Consider the following 27,868-nt stretch of genomic DNA (forward strand, 5'->3'; position numbering starts at 1 on the left):
GCGGCGGCCCCGCCAGCGCCCGCCTCCCCGCCCCGCTGCCATTAGCAGAGATTACCCTAAACACTTGCCGGTCGCCGCCCGTCTCCCTCCAGGCATTGGCGCGGCCGCCTGTCAATCAGGCCGGCGCCCCGCCGCGCCGGGGCTCCGCCGTGCCACAGAGACGAGCCGCGGCGGCGGCAGACACAGCCCCGGAGCGGGGCCGCGCCGCGCCGCGCCGGGGGAGGCGGCCGAGGATGGAGGAGGAGATGCAGCCGGCGGAGGAGGGGCCCAGCACCCCCAAAATCTACAAGCAGCGGGGTCCCTACAGCGTCCTGAAGACCTTCCCCGGCAAGCGGGCGACGCTGGCCAAGCGCTATGAGAGACCCACCATGGTGGAGGTGCCCCGCGGGCGCGGAGCGGGGCAGCCCTTCCCGCACGCCGCCGAGCCGCTGCCCTACGCGCCGCACGGCCCCTTCCCCAACGGGCCCGCCCGCCCCGGCGCTGCCCCCGGCGCTGCCCAGGGCCACCCCCGCCCGCCGCCGCCGGCCCCGAGCTCCTCGGGCCGCTACGGCCCCTGCCCGGCGGTGGCGGGGGGCGGCGGCGCGGAGCTGAGCGCAGGTACCCGCAACTCCTCTCTCTCCTCCGCGCAACTTCGCGGGGCACTTTGCAGCAGGCGGGAGCGGGATGGGGGCTGCGGGCTCCGCCGCCGATGCGCGCACCCCTCTCCCGGGCGGCTGGCGAAGGGCGCGACGCCCGCGGGGTGCCCCCGCTCGGGGCCGGCGGCGCCCCGGGGCTGGACGCGGGCGGGGACGGGGCGGGCGGCTGGGTCCGTCCAGAGGTCGGGCGTCACTGAAGTTCCCGCGGCGGGCGGGGCCGCTGTCCGGCCGGCGTCGCCCCGGGGCGGTGGGCAGGGGGTCGCGGCGGCGGGGGCTGTGCGGGCAGCCGCGCAAGACTTGGCGGAGCAGGCGCCGCCGGCCGGTGCGCACCTGCGGGAGGGAGGGAGCCGCTGCCGGCGGGGGCGGACGGGGGGAGCTCCGGGCCGGCCGCTCCGCTCCGCTCAGCGCCGCTCCGCTCCGCCGGGGAGGGCGGCAGGCTGGGGCCGGCTACCGGAGGAGCTGCTGGTGATGGAGAGGCTGCTGATAGAGAGGTGGTGATTTTAACAGAAAGAAAATAGATCGGCTGCTTGCCTGCACCGTTTTCATAAGATGCAGTGACAAACAGGAGATGAAATTATTTTTTATTTTTTTTTCTTTAAAGGTGTAAGATACCGAGATGCTGAACGCATATCTTTCCTCTAGTGATGGCTTGGAGTTAAAAAAACACGTAGATCTTGATATGCAACCTAAATTTGGCATCAGGAAATGGGAAATTGCATCTTTAAGCAGAGTACAATCAAAAATGAATTACAATAAATCCTATATAATTGCATAGGTCATTCTCTTTAATGAGATTTTATTAACCTGACTGTCAAGCTTTTGAGTCAGGCAGATATTTTATCTTCTTCAACTGATAAAAGTGTCAGCTATAAACCACCATATAAATATTCATAAATCTACACATCTGTGGCAGCCTATCAGCATCATTCTTTTGGACATTAAAAGCATTCTAATTACTTTCTGTCTAGCAGAGCTGAAATGCTGCCTGTTATAGTATGTGCTTGGCAGGCATGATTGCTTTTGTTTGCCATCACAAATAGCAGCATCCTATTTTATATACTGATGGTCCAGAATATATTCAGGGTTTGACTGAACAGGATGAATATTATGAAGCACCATCTGGTTTTGATAACATCGGGTATATTAACTCATCTGTTAATTTTTGACACATCATTGATTTATTTATTTAGAAAAATTGGATCCTGTTTTGGTATGTTGCTGTTTGCCTTTGTAACAAATGTGATGACATTTCCTTACTAAACAGGAGATACACTAGTTAATAGGATATATGGCTATGTTTTAATGCCTGTTTTTGCTTAGAGGTAGCCTTGTACTGGATGAATTCAGCATGTCTTGTTCCAAATAATTCAAGTACTTTACCAAAAAAGTTTAACACTTGAATAGATTAGCCAGAGAATTCACATCTCTGGGGCGTAGTTCTGTGATCCGTGGCAGAAGGTCGTCCTTCTTCATGAAATTTTTTCTTATATGAAATGCCCAAATGGTATTTAAGTATTCTTTGTGGCCCACAATCAAAACACTGATGATAAATGTGACACCTACATTTCTTTACAGAAGCAGATTATGCCCTGGAAAACATTTGGCTGTCTGGTAGATGATATATGAGGCCATATTCACAGCAAAGCCCTCTGGGCTTCGATGAGCAGAAGTTTGGACTTTCTTTTTTCCTGGGTACATTGTACTAACCAGGCACCAGAGCAGGCTTCAGAGCTTGTCTTTGATTTAGTTCTATGCTAAAGAGAGTGAAGGAATTGCCATTCATGTACCAAAGTTCTTTGAGGTCCCTGTCCCTTCAACTGCACATTCAGGCTTTACTTCAGTTTCCTGTATGGGTCGCAACTTACCCTTTGCTCAGGTTTAAGTGCCAAGAGAAACGCAACAGGAGAAATCAAACCAGAAACTTGCTACAGTGTGTACAAGTAGTATTTTGCACAAGTTGTTACCAGAGGTGGCCCACAAAGTTGGAAAGGGGACTGGAGCACCTCCCTATGAAGACCGGCTGAGAAAGTGGGGGCTGTTCAGCCTGAATAAGAGAAGGCTGCATGGAGACCTCATAGCAACCTTCCAATATCTTAGAGGGCCCACAAGGAAGCTGTGGAGTGACTCTTCAAAAGGAACTGAAGCAACAGGACAAGGAGTAATGGGTTCAAACTGAAAGATGGGAAATTTAGGTTAGATATGTGGAAAAAATTTTTACTGTGAGGCTGATGAGGCACTGGATCAGGTTGCCTAGAGAAGCTGTGGATGCCCCATTCCTGGCAGTGTTTAAAGCAAGGTTGGATGGCTCTTTGAGTAACCTGGTCTAGTGGAAGATCTCTCTGCCCAGCAAGGGGTGTGGAACTAGATTAACTTTAAGGTCCCTTCCAAGCCAAAACATTCTGTGATTCTATAAAGCAATAGGCAAGGTTTAGATCTCCTGGGTATTTTAATCCCAGAGGTAGGGATGCTTTGCTGAGCTATGTGCCCATCCTTCCTGCTTGGTGATGGAGTAACACATGCAGCTTGTTCCTGGGAGCTGTAGCACCGCTAAGATGAGCAGGAAGCTAGTTGGGACCCCAGTGCTGTATGTATGTGAAGAAGTCCCATTGTCCAGGGGTTTGAAATGCTCTTAACTAACATGTGAGCCAATTTAATAGCACAGGCTGCCTCTGGGGAAGCAGAGTTGGGGTTTTGCCCCTGGAAAGTGAGAGCATTTGCATGTTCCCCATGCACAGTTGCCCTATACTTTGGCCAGCACCTGTGGGGTCTCTGGGCTCCCCACAGCAGCAAGGGGAACAGGCTCAGAACACCTCTTAGCCAGAGGTTAATCTCAAGTGGTGGGTGTTGTGGGGAGGGACAGATCATCCCCTTAGTAGGTGTCCAGCTGCACGTGCATTCTCCACAAGGCAGTCACCATCCATGATGTGTACACTTTTCCCACTTAGTTTATCCTCAGGACTTGGCAGGTGCTTACTTGAATAAAGGGGTGGAGTGCTGTAGAGCAGTTTTGTAGGGATACCCACTTCCTAAGTTCAGTTTCAGAGATACCTCTCTTTTTGCTGATACCTTTTCATTTGTGCAGGCAACAGTGAGCAAATAGCTAGTAAAATACCACTCCTGGGATGCCTAACTCTGTGCCAGCAACTTAAACACTTCATGCAGTTGATTTTTAAACTTCAGGCATGACATTTCTGGCCCCTTGGGATTCACAGCTCCAAGTTTGCTTTTGAAAGTGGGCACCTCAAACACAGTCACGACTAAAGATGCTTCCATATTTTTGCAGCTTTTTCTAATGGTTAGAACTCTTCCCAAGAGTTCTTCCAGCATAATTGCAGGAAGAGGGGCTAGGGAAAGGAAGAAAAACAGGAATTCTCCACCCAGTGCCATGGTGAGGAAAAAAATTTAGCTCAAGATCCCATCACGCAGGGAAAGATCCTGCATGAGAAATGTCATCTTACATTGAGGAATGTGAAGCTGCACTGCAACACAATCCTTCTCTCTCCTCTAGAAGTTACTCTGACTGCTGTTGCTGCCGTGAGCCACATGGATGGATTCATTCAAAGCACCAGCAGATACACATTTTCTTCTGCAAAATATCAATTCTTTATTAATCTCTCCAGAATATTTTCCTGGCATGAAAACTATCTGTCTTTGGTAGTATGTGCATTGAACAGTACCATAATCCACTAAAGAAAGTCCTTTTCTGTAGAAAAGCATGATGTAGACTTTACAGTGAAGCTTAAAATTTAGGGTGGGCTTTCATGGAAAGCAGAGGAAGAAAAGCAGGACTGGTAACACCTGATAGCAGTGCCAAAAACATGGCATATTTAAAGTTACTAGTTAGTTAATAAAGCTCTGTTATGCCCAGACAGAAAAACAGTTTGTTCCCTGAACAGCAAAGATGAAGATCAGTGTTTTGACCTTACCTTAGAAATTGTGAGCCCTCATCTGGAAGCAGATCTCTCAGATAAGTACTGAAATGGCCAGACACTTGTAGTCTTAATCCACTGGACTGTCTCGATGATCTTCATTCAAAATGCCCAAGAAAACATTGCATAGTCATAGGAGGTGTCAAATGCTCTCAATTTTGTGACCTAAGCACAGATGGTCATATCTAAAAATATAATGACCAAGTCTCTATTCTTGGATACAGGCCAGTTTGAGGGGTACCAGGTTGCTGCCCCAGGATCTCAATTAATAAAAATATTGTAATAAACAGATCAAGAAATACAAATAATCAGGTGAGAGGGCTGAGTCACTGCAAGGTGAAGAGAGATGATTGAAATTGCTAAGGAACATGAACGTCACAATCTCGCTGAAAATTAAATACCAATGAATACATTCCCTGCAGGGGAGAATGTATGGTATTCAGACCCATTAAATACTTATAAAGATGACCTTTTAAACCAGCTGCCCAAGAATACAAAGGGCAATTTGGAAAAGCCACAACCTGAATCCAGAGCCACTGAGACCCAACACAATGTTTATTAATAAAGCTGTCTGATCTAAGTATTGCAAAGATCCGTAGGTGTGGGAAAAGCTGAAGTTATACCTGCCAAATTTTCCAGGCATCTTTTCTGATGCATTAGTTAGTGTAAGTTATCAGACTGAGTTTCAGACATTTGCTCTGACTAAATTCTGTTTTCAGACTGGCAGTTAAATAGCTAAGAACCTCCCCTAGTCCCAGTGTCAGTGAGAAAAAGATGTGAAGATGAATGCTGTATCTTAGCTGATTTGCCATGTGATAGTATCTTCTGGTTGCTTGCAGTCTCAAACAATCTAGTTAGGAATACTTATGCTTTTAGCAATTTAATCCTGTTCTCTTAGCACTTTATGGGTCTTATCCAGCAAGTCCACCTCCAGGCATATGTCTAGTTAAAGTCAATAGAAGTTCTGTACGACTAAAGACTCTGGGGTCTGAGACATTAGAATTACATGGTTGGTGAGCAAGGTAATAAGGAAAGGAATATCACAATAAGACTTTAATAAACTGCTTACACTGTTTTAGTCCAGTGCAGTGATTTCACTAGAATCCTACTTTCATAGAAAATACATACATTATATTAAATCAATTAAGAATCATAGATTGGTGTTTATTCAGTAGTAATCACATAAAAACAACTTTTTGTCATTTCTTAAGTGATTAGACATTGCACAGTGCTTGCATTTCTAATTATAGACAGTCTGCAAAAGCTGAAATCCCAATTTCTACAACATATGCTAAATGGGCAACATTTTTTTTAATCCATCATAAGAAATAACTGCAGTTATCATTCTCATTTAGGGTTGTTCAGACAGTGGGTGTGTGCACCACTACTGGTGTAGAAGTCTCTTCAAAGCAGAACCTACTTCAGCACAAAGACAGATATTTCCAGAATATGTGCTGAGAGCATCCCTCACTATTGCTGTCCAGCAGTACCCAGAAAAAAAGCATTTGTGCATCTCTGGGTTAGCCTTTCAAATGAGCCCTGCTTTGTCATGGCTCATTTTTATGTCTTTGAGTAGAGGTTGAAGTTAAAAAAAAACCAGTAATTGCTGTTATTGTGTCTTTGTAATAGATCTGATACTGAAGATTAAATCAATAATGTAATTCCTGTATAAAATTTCAGTTACATTTTAAACCATTATCACAGTGAACATACCTAATGCATTAAATTTTAAAACAAAACTAATAATTAATTAAATCTTTACTGATGTTAATGTGTATTTTGGTATTCTTCAAAACTAGTAATTTGAAGTCAGGTTACTTTTTGCTGTTCTTAGAATAAATATTGGAGTAACATCTCTTATAAGAGTCTAATCCCTTTTCAGTTGTTTCATTCATATCTTGTCCCCTTGCAACAAGAATATGCAAAGAATACATAACTCTTTTGTGAACAGAGACAATAATGATTAAAATACAAACAGTATAGATGATTTCAGGTCTGGAATCAGATTATAGGATTAAAATGAATGAAAAAACCATTCTCTAGTAAGATTGCAAAGTTACAGTCAATATCATCCTGTAATAATTTTAAAGGGGAAATGTGGAAAGAAGTAAGACAAAGAAAGCACATTTTGGGGTTGCTAGTGATGCTTGAATTTCCTAGTTTCCTTTTGGTTTATCAGGTCTCAGCTGGAAAGCTGCCATGTCACCATGATTCTGTCCTTTTAATTCATATTACATCTCCTGTGTTGTTTTGCAGTTGCATTAATTTTAAGGGTTAAAGACAGCTGGCCTTAGGTTAGTGTAGAAAAAGAGAAGTTGAGGCAGTGGGTAATGGACCTGGCACCTCACTGGCTCCCACTTGGTGCCTGTGCATTTCTGCCCTTTGGAGTTCGTAGTGTGGACAGAGGGTATTGCAGAATGCTTTGGATCAAAGACATGTTGTAGAAATCTGCCCTTGTTAGTCTGAACCTGTCTCCAGGAGTGTGACATGGCTCATAAACACAGGAGGCTGGTGGCAAGGATGCTTGCAGTGGTCTTAGGGCCACTCCAGTCCTTCCCATGGAGCCCCTGGGCAATCCCTGCATGGCCCCAGGCAGCCTCATAACCCAGCACTGTGCTTGGGCTTGCTCTGCCCACCTCAGGTTCCTGTTTTTTCAGTTAAGTCCTCAGCAGATCACATCAGGGTTTTGTGCTGGGGAGGTCTCCTCTGGCTGCATTCGAGACTGAAAGTATTTGTATGCTGCTTCAGCCCTGCCCTCTTTGCAGAGATCCGGAGGATGGTACAAATGCAAATTACTGTTGTTTCAAATAGTCTTCAGGTCAGCTGTACTGACCTCAGTGTAAAGTAGATTTTCCACTAGACAGTGGTGGATCTTAAAGAAGTGCTGTGAAAAGTGCCATCCCTTAAAGGCCTGAATTCTGAACATTTCTGTTCTTTATGTATTATGAGTGTGATGAGGCTACTGATGAAGTTACGGTAAATGAAGGTCTGGGGTGCTTAGTCTCATGTATCTGTAGCAGGTTGCCTTTTCAAAAGTAAATGCATTTGTCACTTTCTAAAAGTCAAGCCTGCCTGAGAAGTGCTCTCCAAAATTGGCAGTGCTTTAACCTACCAGTCTTTTTTTTTTCTTTTGCAGAATGTTAGTTACATCTGTTTAGATACCTAGAAGAACTTAGCTTAGGTAAAAAAAAATTTAAAAGGCACTGTTTTTACTGGGGAGCCTAACAGGTCATGTCATAAATATCTTGGTCATTTTCTGTCTAGGTCCAGGAAGTATTATAGCAGCTTCAGCTACACATGTAGACATTGCAGAAATGAGCTATCCTACTCTGTAGGTTTGCTTGTAGCTGCTATTGCTCCCTGAGACATGACACCTCCTGTCATGAGAGGCAAAGCTGACTAGGTGCAGCACGGCATCCCTACCCTACTTCCAGAGCTGAGCTACTGTCTCCAAAAACTGCTGCACAATCCTATGTAGAGTTTCCTGATTGTATGCAGAGCATCTTGAAGAACTCCACTCTCCACTGTGCCATACTGGCCTGCCCGCAAACCTGTAGGATGCCTTTGCTTGATTTAAGAAGAGGGGTTTGTGCTTATCACTCTGAGTAGTTCCTGGACATATCTGGAACCTAGAGCAAAAGGAACAGAAGCAAAGTCCATAGAATTGAGAGTCAGTTGTGTGGAGTGTCCTGTGCCCAATGTCAAACAAGTGCATCAAAGACAAAAAGGAGAAGTAACAAGGAGAAGCCTTGTTGGAGAGGAACTGGGCATAGGACAAAGGTATGGTGCAAAGTCCTACAAATATATACAGATAATGCCCTCCAGCAGCTTGAAATAGGCTTTCAGGGCACTACTTACGTGAACTTGTAGCAAATTGGATGCAATTTGTATTTTCTTGCCCATTTTCCTGACTTAATCCCTCTGAAAGAAGATGTCAGTAAGCAGTGTCTATCATCACAATGCATTTCTGATTAACAGCAAGGGCACAAGGGCACTCTCAAAATAGAAACAGAGTCAGGAATGTTTTAAATCACAGTGTTGCAGAAGTATTAAAGCAGAAGCCACAATTTTAATATGTTCAGGAATAAAATGCATGCTACTGTAAACAGTTGTGTACATTCATCGAGCTGCTACTGCCTGGCATAACCTCTTGCTTTAGGTTTCTGTGATTCATCTTTTCTTTTGTTGCAGAGAGTCGAATGATTCTGGATGCCTTTGCTCAACAATGCAGCCGGGTTCTAAGTCTCTTAAATTGTGGTGGAAAACTGCTGGACAACAATCACTCTCAGTCCATGATTTCTTGTATAAAGCAGGAAAACCCAAATTATAGTGAAAGACAAGAGCAATGTCAGCTCGGGAAAATGGTCCATAGTCAGACATCAGACATTTTAGACATAGAGATGCAGTATATGCAAAAGAAACAACAAACCTCAGCCTTTCTGAGAGTTTTTACTGATTCCCTTCAGAACTATTTGCTTTCTGGGAGCTTCCCTTCTCAGAACACCTCATCAATAAATGATTTTAGCCATTTGGCAGATGTGGATCCACTTTCAGCCTCTCCAGTACACACTTTAGGTGGATGGACATCTCCAGCAACATCGGAATCTCATGGTCATCCATCATCTTCTACACTTCCAGAGGAGGAAGAGGAGGAAGAGGAAGAAGGTTACTGCCCTCGCTGTCAAGAGCTAGAGCAGGAGGTAATTTCATTGCAACAAGAAAACGAAGAGCTTCGTAGAAAGTTGGAGAGCATTCCAGGTAAATAAGCTCCTGCCATGTAATGTTACCATTCACTGATAAAAATAATGTGGGTAATATTTCAAGTTCTAGTAATTTTTAAAGGTCGCAGTCATATTAATCAAACACTAGAATTTGTCTCCAGCCAAAATTCCTATAGCTGTACCCAGTGGAAAATTACCTGCTGATACTTATCTCTATAAATATTGAGTCCTACACTAATAAGGGGTGTTCATGTGGGGATGTACTTGTAATCCCAAATTCCAAATATCAGTACTGGTTTGTCAAAGTAATTTCAAACATTCATTACTTTCATAACTCTTTAATTGTCTTGTTCTTTAATTGACATTGTAACTTATAAGCCAAATTCCCTTTTGGGGTTCCTTTTTTTGGTTACTGTTCAAAGTTACATCCATAGTTTTACCTGAAATAATTTTCACTTTTACTTTGAACAGTTTCTCTTAAATTGCTGCTGGCTTAGTGAGAAACATTACTATGTCTCCTCCCATTCATCTTCAAATAAATCTGGAAAAAAAAAAAAAAAAAAAAAAAAACACACACACACAAAAAACCCCAAAAACCTAACAACTTTTCCGGTTCAGCAATACCTAGAAGCCACTGGGAGAAAGAAATCAAATAGAAACCCCTTCTCTGAAAAGGGGTTCTCTTGCTTCTCTTGCTCTTTAAACCTAGGACCTCTCACTATTCAGGTGAGCCAAGATACTTGAAGAGTGGTATGGGATAAGGACCAAGTGTCTTGGACCTGTATTTTCTAAACTTTCAACACAGGCAAAAATACACCTCAAATAATAATACTAAAAGCAAATTGGAGTTTAGCAAAGAAAGAAGCATACAACATGCTTTTGACATATATAAACACTAGGGAACTGTATCTTTTTTACCTGATTTGAGGTGCTTAGGGTAGATCCATGAAAAGTTCATTGAACTGATCTCTGAATGGCAGAAAAGCATGTCTAGTACAGCATGAGCTGCAAAGATGCTAACTATGCAGAAAGGAAGAAGGCAGTAACCAACTACTGCCCCAAAGTGTAGAGGCAATTACAAAATCTGAGCAAAATGCAAGCAGTAGTCTTCATAATTCTTCTCCCCAGGTATCAGTGATGTACTATGCATTATTTATATCACATCATGTTTTTCTTTTGTGCATTGGTCCATAGGGATACTGGCAAATCCCATAAGCAGCATTGTTCAGTGCAAAGAAAACCCAAAATTTAGAGTAACTCCCTCACCTCTCCCAAAAACATAGAATTACCATAACTCGTGCCCTCTCACTGGTTTCAGCAGTGATTAGTACATCATCTGGTACTGCATGACAAAGGCAATTGTGTGGACTTCAACTCCTGTGGAGTCCTACCTTCAGGTGTGTAAGACCAGAAGTGATCCTGTAGGGTCTGTAAGCTGACTGACAGCTTTCATTCAGTCCCCTGTACTGAACACCATCTTTTTTTTTTTTTGACTTCCACTAATGCATAACTTGTATTTGACTCAAGTAGTATCTCAGAAAGCCTCCAGTCTCTGGTAAGCACTGGCTGTATCTCTTACCTGACACTTGGTTCCAGTGCTTAACAGGTGAAAATATGTGCCTTGTTCCCTGCCTGACTACCTGAAATCAGCTTTTAGCCATTGACTTTTATGCTTTGCTGCACTAAATGAAGTGCTCTATGGGTCTTGGTACTTCTTCTGATTGAAGGTACTTACAGACTGAAAGCTGACTTAATTTCCATTTTAAATAAACAAAGCAAACAGTACTGCTTGAAACTCCTCAAATTACTTGAATTCTTCTTTGCAGTATTTTTCTCCCCTTCTGCTAATTTCTTTAAAATCTGGGCACTGGAAATGCTTGCAATATGTTCCTATGAGCCTGATCAAAGGTGAATAGACTCTTCACTTGCACCCATGGTTTCCCTGGTGGGTTGTGCAGCTGAGCTTCTCATTCTGTGCACATTTCTTCCTAAAAGTACACACTTAGTATTTGTCTGTGTTCATGTACTAAGTGTTCCAGATTGCTCTGACTGTCCCACTTGCCCACTATTTGCTGATTTGTCAATTTCCGTATCATTCAGAATTTTTCAAATTGTTTTTAAATTAACTTTGTGATACTGGCTAGGAATGTTGAATAGTTTTGAAGATATTGTTAGTCCTTGTTGGGCCTTTCTAGAAACATGTCTATTAATGATGATTCCTGCAATGGGAAATATTCGAGATGTCAATACCAGGTTCCTAATATATATATGGTTTGATCTGCTGGTGTTGAGTGTTGCTGCTTTTGCAATCAGCTAACTCATGGTAGTAGGTAACATGCCCTTCAGGAGTCTAGGTATCTTATATTGTTCAGCCCAGCTTTTCAGGCAAATCTATGTGCTTATCAAAGAATGACAATCAGGTTAGTCTGGCAAGATCTACTTTCCATAAGACCATTTTGGCTGGAATTAATTATATTCATATTCTTTAGTTCTTTGTCATTTGAATCTCGTTGTGATTGCCTATATTTTGCTGGGATTAATGCTGGGTTAAGCAGCAAGTATTTACCTGGGTCATCACACTTACCCTTCATCTCCATTTAAAAGTGATAAACGTGCATAATCATAGTCATTTTACACCCCCCAGGAGTCGTGAAACTCCTTGTTAACAGTGTATCAAAGGAAGCAGACAAACATAAAAGATGGAGGTAGGACTTCATCTGCCAACATAAAATCATCATCAGATACATCTGCTGCTTTCTGGTGACATATCCAAATAGATCTGAAGTGACCCATGTGTTTGCAGAAGTGTTGAGAGCCACAGAAGGTCCCTCAGATTTTGCCACATGGTAGAACAGAGATCCTCAGGCAGTCACACAGCCACCACTGAGCAAAGTTAATCAAAAATCAACTAAAGGCAATGTCTAATTATTTTTGTCTCTAGTGTTCATTTTGCTCCTGTGAGCTTCTACTACCAAAAAAGCTGGCAGAAATTTTTCTGTGACGTGAGATGCCCAGCTCTGTATGTAAACAGGAGCTTGCACTCCTGTGCCTTTGTTTTTTTTTTTTTTTTTTTTTTTTTGCCCATCAAGATGTTGCATGCCTCAGGAGGGAAACAGAAAGCTCTCTGCAGAGTGTCAGTGTTGTCTGCCACCATCTATCACATCAAAGTCATCTCAGAGCACAAACTTTCTTCCCTGCATGTTCATCTACCTCATGCAGGCCATTGGCTGGACCAGGGAAGGCAGTGAGCGTGGTGGAGAGGCAACCAAGGCAGCAGCTAGATGAGTGTGAAGGTTGCCATACTGTCTCCATCGAGCCACTGAAAGGGCAGGATTTTTTATACATACTGGTTTCTCTTCCCATCCTTGGGGGAGCTAGTCCAGAGCTGCTGGATGAGGCTGGCAGGGGACCCTGTGGGGCGATGGCAGTGTGCACCATGCCCTCCCCACAGTCGCTGAGGCTCCCACTAGCAACTCTGCCAGCAGAATATAAAAACACCAACCCCTCCCTTCTGCTGTATAATATGAATCATTTTATCCTTCCCCTGAAATACTTTGCATTTCTTTTTTTTTTACTTTCCATATGCAAAAGCCCTTTTAAAATCCATGAGAGTTTGTGATCTAAAAATAGTTGCCGCTATACATCTCTGCCTGAAGCTTTGCAAAGCAAGGCTCACAAAGAGGCTTCCACAAAAAAGAGTGTTTTCTCTGCAGATGTAAAGGCAATGACATTTTCTTCTTTTTTTAACAACTGTTACAGAAGACATATCCTCCTGTAGCTTTTGGACACAGAAAGTAAGATTTTTCAGTTTTCAGGACTCTGCCCTGTTGCTGTAGAGCCCTTCAGTTCTGTAGGATCTTTTTGCCTGTAGCCTAGCATCACTCTTTGGCAGATCAACACTGGAGAGAAATTATTACATGGATAAAATATCCCATATATTTTAGATGCTGAATGGGTAGATTTTTTTTTTCTCAGAAAAACCCCATTTGATTTGACTGAAACAATACTTAAATTTGTGTGAAAACTTAATTGTTCCAGCTGTAGAATAAATGAAGAAAAAATCGTATTTCAGTGCTTGGGGTTTAAAGCAGTGCAACTTCTTTCAACTTGTCCAGTTTTCCCAATATCTTTTTTTTTTAGGGCAAAATATTAACCAAGCATTTTCAGTTTTCAATTCAACTGAATGGAAGAGAAGTATTTTCATTCGGTGTGTTATCGTGTCTTCTTCTGAAAAATAATTGAAGTTTAGGTAATTCCTGGAAGGAGTTTGGCAAACTCATCATTGGCTCTTTAATGTTTTGAGATCATTAAGAACAAAACAAAGTAATCCATCCACATGAGAAGAAAAGTGTCTCCTAGTTTCTTTCCTCTGTATAGAAATTACTGTGGCTGTGATACTTTCCTAGTAGTGAATCTAAAGACATATTTGTGGATCTGCATACAAGACATGGATTTTAACCATGAGGATAATAAACAGTTCTTCATTATTATCAGCATGATTTTCTCACACTTATTTATCTGAAAGGGAGAAATTTCCAGGTGATTAAAGCAAAGGTCTATAATCATGAGTTAGGTGCTCTCAGCTTTGCCGCGTGGTTTTGGATAAACCAGTCTGAAAGTAGTGAACAGGTATAATTTAGTAAATATATGAAGCAGTATGTGACAAATACAATGATTATTCTTACTTTGTTAGGCCAGCAGCAAAAAATACTCCAGCAAATAGCAGAGGGATGGGGAAGGAAAGGAAAACCCCCTCAAATGTTGAGTCCTGGTCACCTATAGAGCCTGCATTCATGGTGGCTGGAAGTAGCCAAAGCAAAGTGGGATTTGCAGGTAGAGTTAATATCAATGTAGTTGAAAAAGTCAGACAAGTTTTCCAGGAGGTTTTGTATGCCCAAGGCTTGACTCTTCTTCCTGACTACAGGATAATATAATAAAAGATATTACTTTTCCCTACAAATCCTGTCTCCTTTATACTTTCAGAGCCTCATGTTTCCAAAGAGCCTACCACAGCCACACTACAGATAAAGCAGCCATCAAGGGTTATGATGAACAATTTTTCATGTCCTTTTTTTTTGGTACTTTTTCTTGATGTTCAGATTTAACCACTTCTTTGGTTTCCCTTGATGTTCTGGATGTTTTGGTCTGATCTGTGGCCTTGTTCTGCTCTTAAGCTTCAAAGTGTGAAGTTACTGTGAGAACAGAGAGCCTCGAACACGATCACCCAGTGTTTGGCACAAGAACCCCTTTGAATTTGTAGCACGGCTTTGCTTGCTGCTGGGGGTGACAGCTTACTTTGCTAAACCAACCTGAGTACAAAAACTTATTGAAACATGTAATTGCAGCAGACCAGGGCTTGCTTTATCTGTGTTCTCTGCGTTTCTGGATACAAGCCCACAAGAATTCGGGAGATCAGGTTTCTCAGCCAACTTGGGAAACCGGAGCTGATGGGAGTTTTGTGGGGAGCTGCAGTTCAGCCTGTCAAGGATGAACTCCCAGGTCTCAACTTTGGTTTGGCCTTTGCAAGCAAACCTTTGGTTTTTAGTGACATAAACTGCTGTGCCTTCTCACAGGGGACTTCATGGTTTCCCTGTTAGTTACCAGCAGTAGAAATGTGTAGTAGAGGGGTTTACAGAGGATGTCCCTTCCAAAGGGAAGACTTCACTGCTGAACGGGACCACAAGAAGAGGCTCCTTCTAATGGGTAGAAGGAAAGTGAGAGAGCACAGACAAAAATAAAAGCCACAGGAGCATGTGGCAGCATCACTTAAATGAGGTGCACAGCTGCCTTTTTTTATCTCTTTTAATCTGTTGTTTATGCAGAGGTGTACGTCCCAGGGGCATATGGGAGGGGAACATTATTTTTTCTGGAAGAAATCTATCGCAAAATAAAATTAAAAGTACAATGGCTTTTCAGATGCAGATTTATAGAAATTAAATTATTTGCCTGGAAAACACAGCTGAGAGGGATTTTTAAAGTAATGGGATATTTGCTTGAATTTTTCTCCCTTCCCTGTTTTCGGCTGGCATGTAGGTCAGTTTAGGAAATCTTTAACACCCTCCTCCTACACATTGTGTCAATTCTTTTGATTTCTGCTCTATGCTTTCACTACAAATGGGTGCTGGTTTTATTTTACCATCCAGTCACAAATATCCAAATTTGCAGGCTCTTGAGCACTGAAATCAGTTCCTCCCCCATCTCTCCTTGCCCCTTGCTGTTTTTCCAGCTCATCACACCCCAAACAACTTGCCTTCGTGGACCATCCACGCAGCTTTTGCTGGCTTTCAGCTGACTATTGAAATAAATGACCATATGAGCTAAAATAATCCAAGCCATGCACACTTGTCCAAATCTCAGGCAGCAAAGGCATCTCCATTAATGTTATAAGAAATTCACACAGCCCTGTGGTCCGTCAGCATGTTCCCTATAATTTGTTACATCTTTTTGACAGTCAAGCATCAATTTAGAAATGCCCTGCAATGAACTCGGAGAGAAGCATCGCTCAAGATCAAGTGAAGGAGGACACAGTGCAGTGCTGAGCCAGTCTTAGCTAACAGCTGCTGGCCTGAGCAGGGTGGATGTAGATGTATGTACACTCTTCCCAATGCTCCTCCCCTCTGGTGAGTCAGAGGTAAATGGTGTTGAGTACTAAGGGATTCATCTTCTGCAGAGCACCAAGAGGAATACTAGCCAGTGTCAAATACAAAATCTTATTAATGACAGAATAACCAGATTTCTTACTGTCTATTTATGGGGCTGAGACCACTGCAGAGACATACAGCCAAACTGGGAGTGAGCCATCCCTTCTCACTGGGACTGTCTGATGCTGCAGGAGAGGTTGGAGATGCACTTTATTTACCTTGGAGATGTGCTGTATTTACAGCAAGCCCAAGCATCTCTTCACAGTGCTGTGCTTTGGCAGTATAAACAGCCCTGGAATGTTTTACACTGGAGGCTGCATTTTTGGGAGGATAAATGAGAGTTCTCATTTTGACAGATACCAGTGTGACTGTGTCCTGGTAACATTTATAATGAGCAAAAACCCAGCTCAAACCAATAATAGGGATGTTCTTGGCTCTTCATAAAAGTTTGGAAACAATTATTAGAGGCAAAGGTTTAAAAAGAAAAAAAAATAGAGTGGGTAATAATTGGGAAACATTAAAAACATGTCACTTAAGGCCCCAAAAGACTTATCTCGGAGGAAAAGTATACTGTTGGTTACAAAACCAACCAGTTTGGAGGGAAAGTAAAGGAAGAGTTAGAAACATAACAAATAGATTAGAGGGGAAGTTTATGTGATGCGTAAAAAGCAGTTGTATCAGTGGTAAATTAATGATTAAAATCAAATGTGGAGCATTGTCTAGAGAAGGCTTTCTTTCCCTGGCAAAATAAAGGAAAAATATGACATCCTAACAACAGTGTTGGACCATTATCAGACAGAAATAGATTTTATCAATAATATGGAACTGTTCATTGAGTATTTCTGTTCTGGTACTTGTGAAGGGTAGCATGATGCAGTCACACCAATATAATGATGATGGTAAGCAGGTAGAAATATTTTCCATTTCCATTGTAACTCTGGGTGTTATCATTCATTCATCAGCAGCTTCATGTGGGACTGCAGCCTCAGCTGCCTGTCCCAGCTGCCTCTCAGTGCTGGGACACTGAAGAGCAGTAGCTTTTTGGGCACCACAGCTTTTCCTCCCTAAGTGCACATCGACTTATTACCAAAGGCACAAGGCAGCTGCTACCAAAGCGTCATGTTTTCAAAACCATGAGGTTTGGACGACTTATTTCAGGAGCTAAACCTAACATGAAAAAGACAATTCTGACCATAATTTTTCTTTATGCTTTGTAATATTTTGGATGCTTGAGAAGACTGAAAGATGGAAATAGTATCTGATTTTTTTTTTTTAAAGGATGTGAGATGTCCTGGATGATGGTGGTTGCGTTGGCCTGATATTGAGCCGAGACAAACTAATTGCACAGCTGAAGCCAGCTTCAATTAATAGAGTGCTAAACCAGAATAATGGCATTAGTACCAGGCTGCATCTTGCCAAATTATGGTTTCGATGAGACGAAAAGTTTGGTTGATGAGTATTGCAGGATATTCAGGGTGTTACGTAACATTAAATTACAAAACAGGATTTAAAAATACAAATAGATTTGTGTTCAGGAAATTTGGGAAAACTGCCATGATGCAGTTGAATTTCTGGAGAGATGTTTTTTGTGAAACTGTTCACGGCCCATGTTTTTAATACTTTAATCCATGAGGGAAAGCATACAGTCATTGCCTACAGCTTGCAAGAGACGCAGAGGTAGCTGTGAGAGAGGAAGATTCAAGGTGACAGACCTGGCCAATCTCTGTGTATTGGGGCACAGAGAACATGGCTCTGCTTGGTTTCAGCCCCTGGGAAATGCACTGAGAAAGACGCTGAGTGCTTTCAGGGCACTGAGAAAGGCTTTTTGAAGTCACAGTGACTTTCTGCCTGGGTATCGATCCACAGCATGGCCAAAAGACCGGCGGCCATCAGGTGTACAGACATGTAAGTAGGTGTAGGGACTCCACTTTTAGCGGGAGCCCAGCACCTCTGGAAGGTCAGTGTTGGGCTTAGGAAAGAGAAGAGGGAGAAATTATTTTACCACTAAGTATGTAACAAGTAACAGGCATTTTCCATTTCTTTTCCAAAAAATTTTGTGAACCCCAGTTTGAAGGAAAACAAAATGTGGACGTGAAATAAGGTTTATGTTCCTGTGGGTAGAAGCTGCATCACTGGGAGATGACTGAGTTCTGTGGTGTTTTACCCACTGATGCTGTCTGTGGCAAGGAGAATTTAGTCCAGGGAGTCGCTGTGCTGTGTGGCAGCTCAGGCTGAGAGATCATAGCCTGAATTTTGTCATTGGCACAGTGCATGACCACCACAGTCACTGTTCAACTGTTCATTAGAAATTAGGATTCTCTGCAGAGAAAGCTGTGACAAGCTGTGCTGAATAAGCACTTGTTACAACATACAGATACCTGGAATAACAACAAAGTCTTAAACTTGGATAATAACAGCAAACACCTGCCACCTCCTACACGTGTCCTGGGTAACATCTTAGCCAGACCAGCGTTCCCTGACACACCAGGTTCCCTGTAGGCTCTCCTGCTACTTTGCCATCTCCAGTGTCCATTCTGAGATGCACTTTCAGAAAGTAAAGGCTGTGCAAACTTCTTCCCTAATGGGCAGGAAAATTACTGCCTCCCCACAGGCTTTCTACTAAATCATAACAAGTGTTATCTCAATGTTGGTATCTCTCCCACTATTTACAGTAAGAACAAATCCCTGTTGGTGATGTCCTGATAGTGGATACCTGCATAAACATGCAGAGTATCAGCCCATGGGGCTATGATCTTGTTAACCCTGTAGAGACCCCATCACAATAAACAAAATAAATAAACTGGTAGACTTAAATGATCATTCATCTTCCCAGCTGGGACCCCCAGGCCCTTACAAAGTTACATTTCCTGAAGGGTTTGGAGGAAACAGTTCTCAGCAAAGAGAATATCTGCAGAGCCATAAGAGGGACACAGCAGCAAAACCAAGCTTTGACTCTCCACCTTGTGCTGCCCTCTTTGTGGTTTCTTCTAGGCTTCAGTTAATAGGGCAGCCCAAGAAGTCTGGATTTGCAAGTAGCACCTGGTGTTTGAAAGGCTGAGGTTATTTGTATCAACAGCAAACTGTGCTGTGTCATGGCTTTAAAGTCAGAAGTGATCAGCATCCTCCAATCACTACAATGATTAAAAAAAAAACATACAATGCTCAAAACATTGTTGCTTTTATGAGGGTAGAAGTTTTTATAAGCTTTGGCCAGCTTTTAATACTTTCATGTTTCTTAGTGGTAATGAGAAGGCATTTTATCAACAGCATAGAGTTCAAGTAGAGCTGCACTTCATCTGCTGGGGACACAACAGGTTAAGTAATTTCCTGTTGTCTTCTCGATTAAGCCCCATCCCCTTGGAAGAACATAGGTAAACACATCCTTGGATAGCCTGCAGTGAGATTACTTACTGTGTGAAAAAACAGAAGCAGGAGTAAATACACTGATGGGTTGTCTTTACAGAGAAGTCAGTGTGGGGTGCAGTAACGTAGAAATTTATTCATCATATCAGGCACTTCACATGACTTCTGTATGCAGACTGCTGGATGTAACTCCTCTTATCCCATAGTAAAGGGTCTGTCTTGCACAGAGTAATTTTGTTCTGCACGCTGTCTGCCTAGACAGGGGCATAGTAAGCTGTGTGGTGTGAATGCCAAGGAAATAGGGCAAAATACCCATAAATCCTACCTTCAGACATTCTGAGATATTTCAGTGCTTGCTTTCAGATTGCCAGCTTAAGATAAAGCCCAAAACACCACATTTTTTTCAGGGGTAAAGAAATAATAAAATGCCAAGAAATAGTAATTGAAAAAAAGGAATGTAAATATTTCTTCTAGGTTCTTAGCTGAAGCTACGATTAAATCTGAATACTTTACAAAAACAACCCTTTCAAAATGTGAAAGTCATAAGGTACCTTAAAAACTGTGCTTATTTAGTCTTGCACAAGTCAGTTGTAATGTTGGATTAATATCTGTTTAATTCTCCTATGGTGTTTCAGGCTCAGGAGAAAAGAGCTGTATTTCAAAAATACTCCAGAGTTAATCAGGGATGTGGCAGCATCTGCTTAAGAGAGACCCATAATTGAATCATCCCTAATTAACCTATCACCTCAACAGAAGGGAATAGGATGTTGGTACCACTACTGAAATGGATAAGAGTGATGGGAATGGAAAGGGGGGAGGATGAGGGCAAAGAGAGATAAAGCAATTTGCCTAACACCTAGTTTTATAATAAATTTGGGAGGAGGGAGGGAGTAGAAATTGGCGTATACGAGTCATTGAATCTCTTTAGTATATTTAATCAGACTGTAGTTTCAAAAACATTTAAGCATATTTACATGTTAATCAATGCATTATTTAGGTCCAATAAATGTTTCCTCCTTTGTATGATTTGGGATTTTTACAGTATTTACAGATTTTTTTTTTCTTACTATCATTACTGCTGATCTAATTTGTCTTTGTAGTAATTATAATTTCAAACTTGGGAAAAAAAAACCCTTTGAAAACTAGAGGGCAGAAAAATAACAGTAATTTTATCTATAGTAAGAGATCTCAGTATAGGCAATACAATACTTGTACATTTATTAAATGAAATATCTTCACAAATCAAAATGAGAAGTATTTCCTATTTGAAATAAATCTCGCAGACATAGAAAAGAGATACTAAGGAACACTGCTTGATTTAATATTGTTGCTCTGTTTTATGCTTTATAGCTAATATACAGTAATTGCAATTTGTTTCATGCAGTGCCCTGCCAGACGGTTTTAGATTATTTGAAGACCGTACTTCAGCATCACAACCAGCTTATGGTACCACAGCCAGCAGACCATCCAACCGAGGTAGTGTACAGTGAAAACAAGCTACATCTCTTTCTGCTTCATTACAAACATATAGGCAAATAAATCAGTAGGCATTTAGTAGTAAAAACAGGTTAAAAACTGTCATTCTTAAATACAGTAATCCCCTAAATGGAGGAAACATTGCATTAGTATAATCTAGAGTTACTTTACTGAGCAGTACCTAACTCCTTCCATCAGCACCAGGTGTGCTTGCCTTGCCTTGGGTAGTTTTTTTCTCCTCTTTCTTCAGAAACACCATATTTGTGGGTAGAATTTAGGCTAGGACTATCTGGTGACAGCTTTAGCTGCGTGACTGAGAGTGGCTGCACGTGGCATGCAGCAGTTCAGGGTGTATACCACTTTGCTCCTCCATTCAGTTGTATCCTGTGCAAATTGATATATACACATTTATATTTATCACTAGCTGTTATCATTCAAGTATATTCCAAGGATTCCTTTTCCTTTTTTTAATGCTCTTTTGCTTAACTAAAATTTTCAAGTACTGTAAAAACGGAGGCTGTTCTGTAATGTCTCGCAAGGAATAGCTTGTCACAGTGCGACAGAACTTTTTATTCAATTGAACACACAGATATTAATCTTTTATTCATAAATTTCATCATATACAAATACAAGCAGAAATACATTTGTATTTTTGATTCTTCCTTCAGAGTCTGCTTATTTCATTTCTGGGAAGTTTTATGTTAGTTTTAGTTTAATGACTGCTGGACACACCAAACCACATCATATATTTACCGAGAATGTTCTGCCCAGAAGTGCTTTACTCTCTGAGGAAGCAATGAAAGTGTATCTGCAGCAGGAATCCAGTAATTGTTTAAGAGAGTAGCATAACATTATATCATGCCTTGGAGAAGAATGAGGAAAAATATCCTACATTTCAGGGTAAACAAGAGAGAAGTGTTATAAAATTGAGGCTGAGGAGTTACGCAAAATTTATTACCCTCTCCTCAGTTAATAGCAATGTGAGCTCTCATGAAATCTAGATGTTGGGCCTTTCTGCACCCTATTTTCATCTATGCTATATATACAGACACAGAATAGCTTCTAGGATAGCTTGCTGCTTAGCAAAGCCACCCATGAGCATCTGTCCTTAATGCACATGAGCAAGCCTGGAGCCTAACCCTGTGCCATTATGGGCTTGCATTGCATAAGCCAGGTCTGTCAGGGCTTAAAAGCAAGGCAGTAGCTACAGTTACCTGCAGCTTATACTTTGCAGTGGTAACAGTAAGAATGGTCATTGCTTCGGTAAAGGGTTTTTTTAATAGGAAAAAAATAGGTTTCAGAAATCAAAGGTAGGAAAATAACTTACTTTATATAAAAGGGATGTGAAGCTAGCTGCTGAAAAAAAATTAAGTACCAGCATGAGGATCACATGGTCCTTTGTACTGATGTATGGAACAAACCAAGGGAGTGCTCATGCCAGCTTCCCCTGGGACAGAGTGGTTGCAACTACTTCAACATAAGAGTATATTACCTCCAAAGAGCTTTCCATGCTGCCCCTCTGCTCTTCTTCCTTCCCCAGCTCCTTCACAGTGTTGGAAGAGGACAAGGAGCTGGACTGGATGGATTGTAATGTTCTTCCATGGCAGAGCTCTTCAGACTTATTACTGGCTTCCCAGGGGATCATGTACTGGGCAAAACCTAAAGCAGCTGCCTGTGTCATGAATGGAGGGCAGGAATTCACCCTGACCTGCTTGCATTGACCTGAGGAGATAATGAAGTGCAAAGAGAAAGCCCCAAATTTAACAGGAGTATACTATAGGTGAAGGGTGTTTCTCTTAGGGGTTACAAGCTTGAATTTATAACTACAGGGGAGTGAGTGAAGTGTTGAGGTGTTTGGGGGGAGAGGCCCTTCAGACAGACAAAGCCCATCTCTTCCCTCACGTATTGGCTTCCTTTGCAGCGTTTTGGGTTTGTCTGTAGCTGCTTTTGCCAGCAGCTTCTAGCAAGGCAAACAAGTAGACAGCCACACAGGCTGAGCTCCCAGTGATGCTAACCCCACTGGGAGGTGGTGTTATCTAGATCATACAGATTATCTAATTATAATCTCAGCACACTCTTCACTAATTTCATATATTTATCAATCTTGCATATATTTATCAAACTTGCAAAAAAATTAAAAGCAAATACCTGAGGAAAAACTTCAAAGGTGCTCTCAAGCTGTCTCCCAAGATGCTATAATAAATATGTGAAAGAAGGCAAGGGTAGTCCTTAAAATAGTTTTCAGATATCAAAGGCCTGGAAGTGAGAACTTTGCAGCAGCTGCCCACAAGTGTGGCATGTGGCTGAGCACCTCACTGAGCATCAGACTTGGGTTTCTCTAGGTCACTGCAAGCTCCTGGCGAACCTGAGGGCTACACAAAGAGTTCACTAATTGCACTTCCAGATTTATGTGGTTTGGTAAAGAGTTGCAGCTGTAAAAGTGAATGAGTCTCTAGCAGGGTGTGGTTTGGGTTTTTATTGTGTACTTCAATTACTTCAAGCATATTAACAGTACCATCTTACATTAATTGGGTAATCCTGAACTATAGTGTTTTATGGGCAACAAGAATTAAATACAATTTAGGTACAATTGACTTAAGAGGGCTTATAAATGTGTGTGGATTTCAGGAATCCCCGTAATTAGTCCCACAGCATTCATTTAATGTTGGAATATTGAAGCACACAAATTAAGAAAGGTTAAAAGCAAAATTTCTTTCCAGCTGACACAGTGGCATTTCTTTAAAGCTATAATTTGATTTAATACAGCATTCATTAATAATAATGAAGCTTTTAGTTTTCATCATTGCTTTACTTATTTTCTTTACATTTTTCACAGTAACATAATTGCTGTCAAGTTTCAGGTGTGTTCTACAGAAGTAATAAATTTATTATAAAAATAGACCAAAAGAGTCACCTCTGAAGTAAACTATTAGCTGTGATGAAGTGATCCATTTGATCACGGTCTTCAAAGACCCTTTTTATGCATTCTATCAAAATGAGAAAAAACATTACACTTAAATAGTATGCCCAGTTGCTGATTCTTAACTCTTCTTAACCTGCTTGTGAACGTGGAAATTATCAATAGCTACATCTCTCAAAATGTATTCATTGTACCTCACCCAATCTGAGTTCTAGAAAATGGAAATGTAATTTTAGAAGTACTCATTCTCTGTAAGAGTAATTACATGTTCACTTTGGGTTGTGTTTCACTGTCAGTGTCGTGGATAGTTAAAAACTTATCTTTTATTGCAACTGACATCTTCACTTATTTGCCTTGTAAAATAAGCAACAGAAATATTTCATTTTTCAGGGGAGTAAGCAGTTGCTGAACAACTACCCTGTCTACATCACTAGTAAACAGTGGGATGAGGCTGTAAATTCCTCCAAGAAAGATGGACGACGGCTCCTTCGCTATCTCATCAGATTTGTTTTCACAACCGATGAGCTTAAGTACTCATGCGGCCTTGGAAAAAGGAAAAGGTCAGTGCAGTCAGGAGAGACAGGTCCTGAAAGACGTCCTCTGGATCCAGTTAAAGTAACATGTCTCAGAGGTACTGCATCTTTTCGCTCAGTGTCCACCATATGTGATCTCATTTCACCACATTGGCTCTGGCTCAGTAGAAGCATTTTTGGCTGACAGTTGCAGAACTAGAAGGGGTTTCACAGGCAGGTGACAAGCACCCAGAAACCCTCCACTTTCTTTTCATACATACATACATATATGTATGTATGTATAATATGTGTGTTTTGGGTGTTTTTGATGGGAAAAAACAAGGCCTCTTATTTAAGAGAGGACCCAAATGCAAGGGCACATGACACTAATACACTTTAAAAAGCAATGAAGCAAAACCAGGCATTCCTGATTACACTACTTTATAATAACACAGGTAATTTGTTACCACCAATACACAGCAAAACCAACCAAATAATAATTACAGTCCAATGTCTAGTAAGGATATGATACACAAGAACACAGGGCATCATTTGAGTTAGAAGCTGAGTTTCAGAGTAGGTTTGAAAACATCTTCTAGGGTCAAGAATATCGTCAGGTTAATTACAAAGTGTACATAAGTGTGTTGTCAAGAATATACCTTATTTTTTGGCATACTGATGCAACATTGCCTGAAAATGTTAGGGAACAACTTTCCCCCATATTTAGCCTGAAAAGGGCGGAAAGTTTTGCAAGTATTTCACAATGTTAGAGAGTGATGATATTGCACAGAAAGGGTACAGATTGAAAAGCATGTTGTGTACTTTGGTTTCCTAAAATTGTTTGAAAAGGCTGGTAGCAAGCTTTATAATAAAACATACAAAACAGGAGTTTTTAAAGCCAAAGTAAAAATATGTTTTTAGTTTTGACTTCTGCATTGTATACATGCATATGCTTATTTTTTCTTTCATTAATTCATAGTTAACTTTATAATAATTTTTGAGCACATACGTGAAAGTTTGGTTGAACTAACCTCAAGAATGTTTTACTAATCAGTGCAATGTAAAAAGCTATATTATGGTCAGTCAGTGATAAAAATATCTTCACTCATTCAACTGGAGTCCAAAGTGGTTATACCCACTTAGGGTAGAAGAATCCAACAAGGCTAAGTAGATAAAACTTGTGATTAGGGTACAATATTGATGTAACCAGGTAATGAACTCAGATTTTACTTACAGACAAATTAGGCAAACAAGCTCTTTTTGTACTACAAAATAATCTTTTAAGCTGCTGTATGAGACTCTACCAGAACTCTATCAGAGCTAAACTGAAGGGCAAATCCATCATACACCATGCTGCAGAGGTCTAGACTGAGATTCAGAGGCCCAGAAGTTCTCCTGGAAAATGAAGGCTGGATACAAGTACTTTAGCATTTACTAAGTTACTTTAAGTATCACCTAATAATTTACCCACAAGCACATTTACTCTTTTCTTCCCCTTTCTCTGACCTGCCTCCCAAGACTAATAGTAAATTCGCCCGCACAGGGAATTTTGCTTGTGGCCAGTCTCTTTTCTGGGGTCTTGGACACACAGAACGTGGGGAGCACTCCTTGGGACAAAGAGAAATGGTAGTTTCTTTAATTATCAGAAGCTTGTAGAGGAAGCCAAAACATGCAGTATGTAATGACCAGCTAAGAAAGCAGAGTAGACAGTTCTCCCTTTGGGCCTTCATGTGTAGGTGGGAACATGACAACTTTCTCCAGTGCTGAGAGTTGGCCACTAGCTCCTACTCATTTACAAGCCAAGGTAACAAGTGTCTGACTAATTCTCAACCCAGCTAATTATGCCTTTCCACCATAGCAGAGAGCGCAAATTGGTTCTCTGTCTGCACTCAGAGTTTAAATATATATAAACATTTTTAATATACTCCTACAACTGACTGGTGTCTGGAACCAGTTTTAAAACATCCTGGCATGCTTAAATTATAGCATTACTTCTTTACGTGGTAACCGTTTCTCTGAGAAAAAGATGAGTGTGGGGGCACATGTGAACATAACTAGGTAGGAATTACTGTTGCCTGTGTGGATTTCCAGGGAAATGAATTTAAAACAGAGATCACTATCACTTTTGCAGACACACTGCTGGAGGAGCTATGCAAAAATCACATTCTAATTGTCCAACAGATGAGATACCTTGCAGGCACAGGAACTCATGTAAAAGCACAGCATTCCCTGTCTGGAGATGTGGTGACAGTAATGAAGTTACCTTACACCACTTACTGTGCTGTTGGCTTGTCAACAGTAGAAAATAGAATTTTAAAATATCCTGGGACACACAATGCTGCATGAGGGAATAACTAATGTTACAGAATAAATAAGCAGCTCCGTTTGTATATGAGGTACAGAGTATCCAGTATCTCTAATAAGATGCCCTCACATTTAAAATCATATTTGGATGTTTCAAAGTCCAAATACACCTATTTGAGCTATGTCTAGCAGTTACAACTCCAGACTTGGCAGGGCACCTCCTGCAAGTCTGACATATAGCACGTCAAAGAATCTGAAAAATAAATTATAAAAAATGTAATCATCACATACAAATAGCTGCATGTGGCAGCAGCAGCTATTTAAATGGCTAAAATGCATGTAGTACAATTCATTTTCTCCTGCATTGAAAACTATTGCAAGGCTCCCCAAATCAGCTCTCTGATCTCATTTAGCTATTTCTAAGGACAAATTATTGTCTGAAAAAATAAGTGTAAAATACAGGGAGATGAAAATAGCAGAGCTGAAAAGAAAGATATCCCAAACAGACAGGAGCACCAAACTGAAATAAAGGCAGTGACATATTCCAGCAGGCTGGTGGCTCCTGCAGGTTGTAGGTGCTGGAGGAGCCAGCAGAGGGAGGTCAGAAAGATCCAACAGCAATCACCTTGGGGTATAAATACCAACAGTTTCTAATTAAATATGTCCTGGCTTGTGTTAGCTTCTACACATATTGCACGTACTGAATCACAGCCTTCACTTCAAATTAGTTCTTTGTATTTCCACAAAAAGGATTTTATATCCAGGTCCCATGAGTCACCTAGGTAGCTCAGGTGTAACAACATACACTGCATGTGGAGAAACACACTTATGCAGAAATAAAATAGGTCCAAGTGGCATTATCATGGCATCCCCCATAAGGCTTTACTTCTGCTTAAGCAGAGCAGCAATACCTCCTTTCTTATTTCCCATGAGCTTTTGACACCTGGGCAATACCAGATGCTGCAAAGACAAGTTGCTTTTAATCCTCGCATGTTTTCCTGCAGAGTTCATTAGGATGCACTGTACCTCCAACCCAGACTGGTGGATGCCATCTGAAGAGCAGATAAACAAGGTGTTCAGTGACGCGGTGGGACACGCGCGCCAGGGCCGCGCCGTGGGGACTTTCCTTCACAATGGCAGCTCCTATTACGAAGGGACTGACCACCCAGGATCACAGGACGAAGTCTTCAACAGAGGTATGCAAGATGGATCTGGAGATTGATGGCAGTGAGAGCCACATCGTACAGCAGCAGCAACCACTTAATTTAGGAGAGACTGTTTGTTAAACATCCTTAACCCTGCTGTCATTTAGGAGTCCAAAGCATGTTTGAACACATACTGCATACATTTCAGCTTCTCCATCTTAC

The 27,868-nt window shown here is 41.6% G+C and overlaps 1 protein-coding gene across 1 annotated transcript; it reads left to right on the forward strand.

Moving 5' to 3' along the window:
• The first annotated feature begins 233 nt into the window (after positions 1 to 233).
• On the forward strand, positions 234 to 27,846 carry BEND4 (BEN domain containing 4). Its single transcript, XM_053940207.1, has 5 exons — positions 234 to 597; positions 8,756 to 9,322; positions 20,674 to 20,765; positions 24,076 to 24,316; positions 27,506 to 27,846. Exons 1-5 carry the CDS (start codon positions 234 to 236, stop codon positions 27,721 to 27,723), a joined length of 1,482 nt encoding a protein of 493 aa, XP_053796182.1. The 3' UTR covers positions 27,724 to 27,846.
• The last annotated feature ends 22 nt before the right edge of the window (positions 27,847 to 27,868 follow it).

Source organism: Vidua chalybeata, chromosome 4 (assembly GCF_026979565.1).
Source record: "Vidua chalybeata isolate OUT-0048 chromosome 4, bVidCha1 merged haplotype, whole genome shotgun sequence".
In the NCBI taxonomy this organism is placed as follows: domain Eukaryota; kingdom Metazoa; phylum Chordata; class Aves; order Passeriformes; family Viduidae; genus Vidua; species Vidua chalybeata.

Excerpts from the sequence above, each read along its gene's own strand:
- BEND4 (XM_053940207.1), top strand. The coding sequence starts at position 234 with ATGGAGGAGGAGATGCAGCCGGCGGAGGAGGGGCCCAGCACCCCCAAA. Across the intron at positions 598-8,755 it reads CGGCGCGGAGCTGAGCGCAG|AGAGTCGAATGATTCTGGAT; the intron begins GTACCCGCAACT and ends CTTTTGTTGCAG. Across the intron at positions 20,766-24,075 it reads CAGCAGACCATCCAACCGAG|GGGAGTAAGCAGTTGCTGAA; the intron begins GTAGTGTACAGT and ends TTCATTTTTCAG.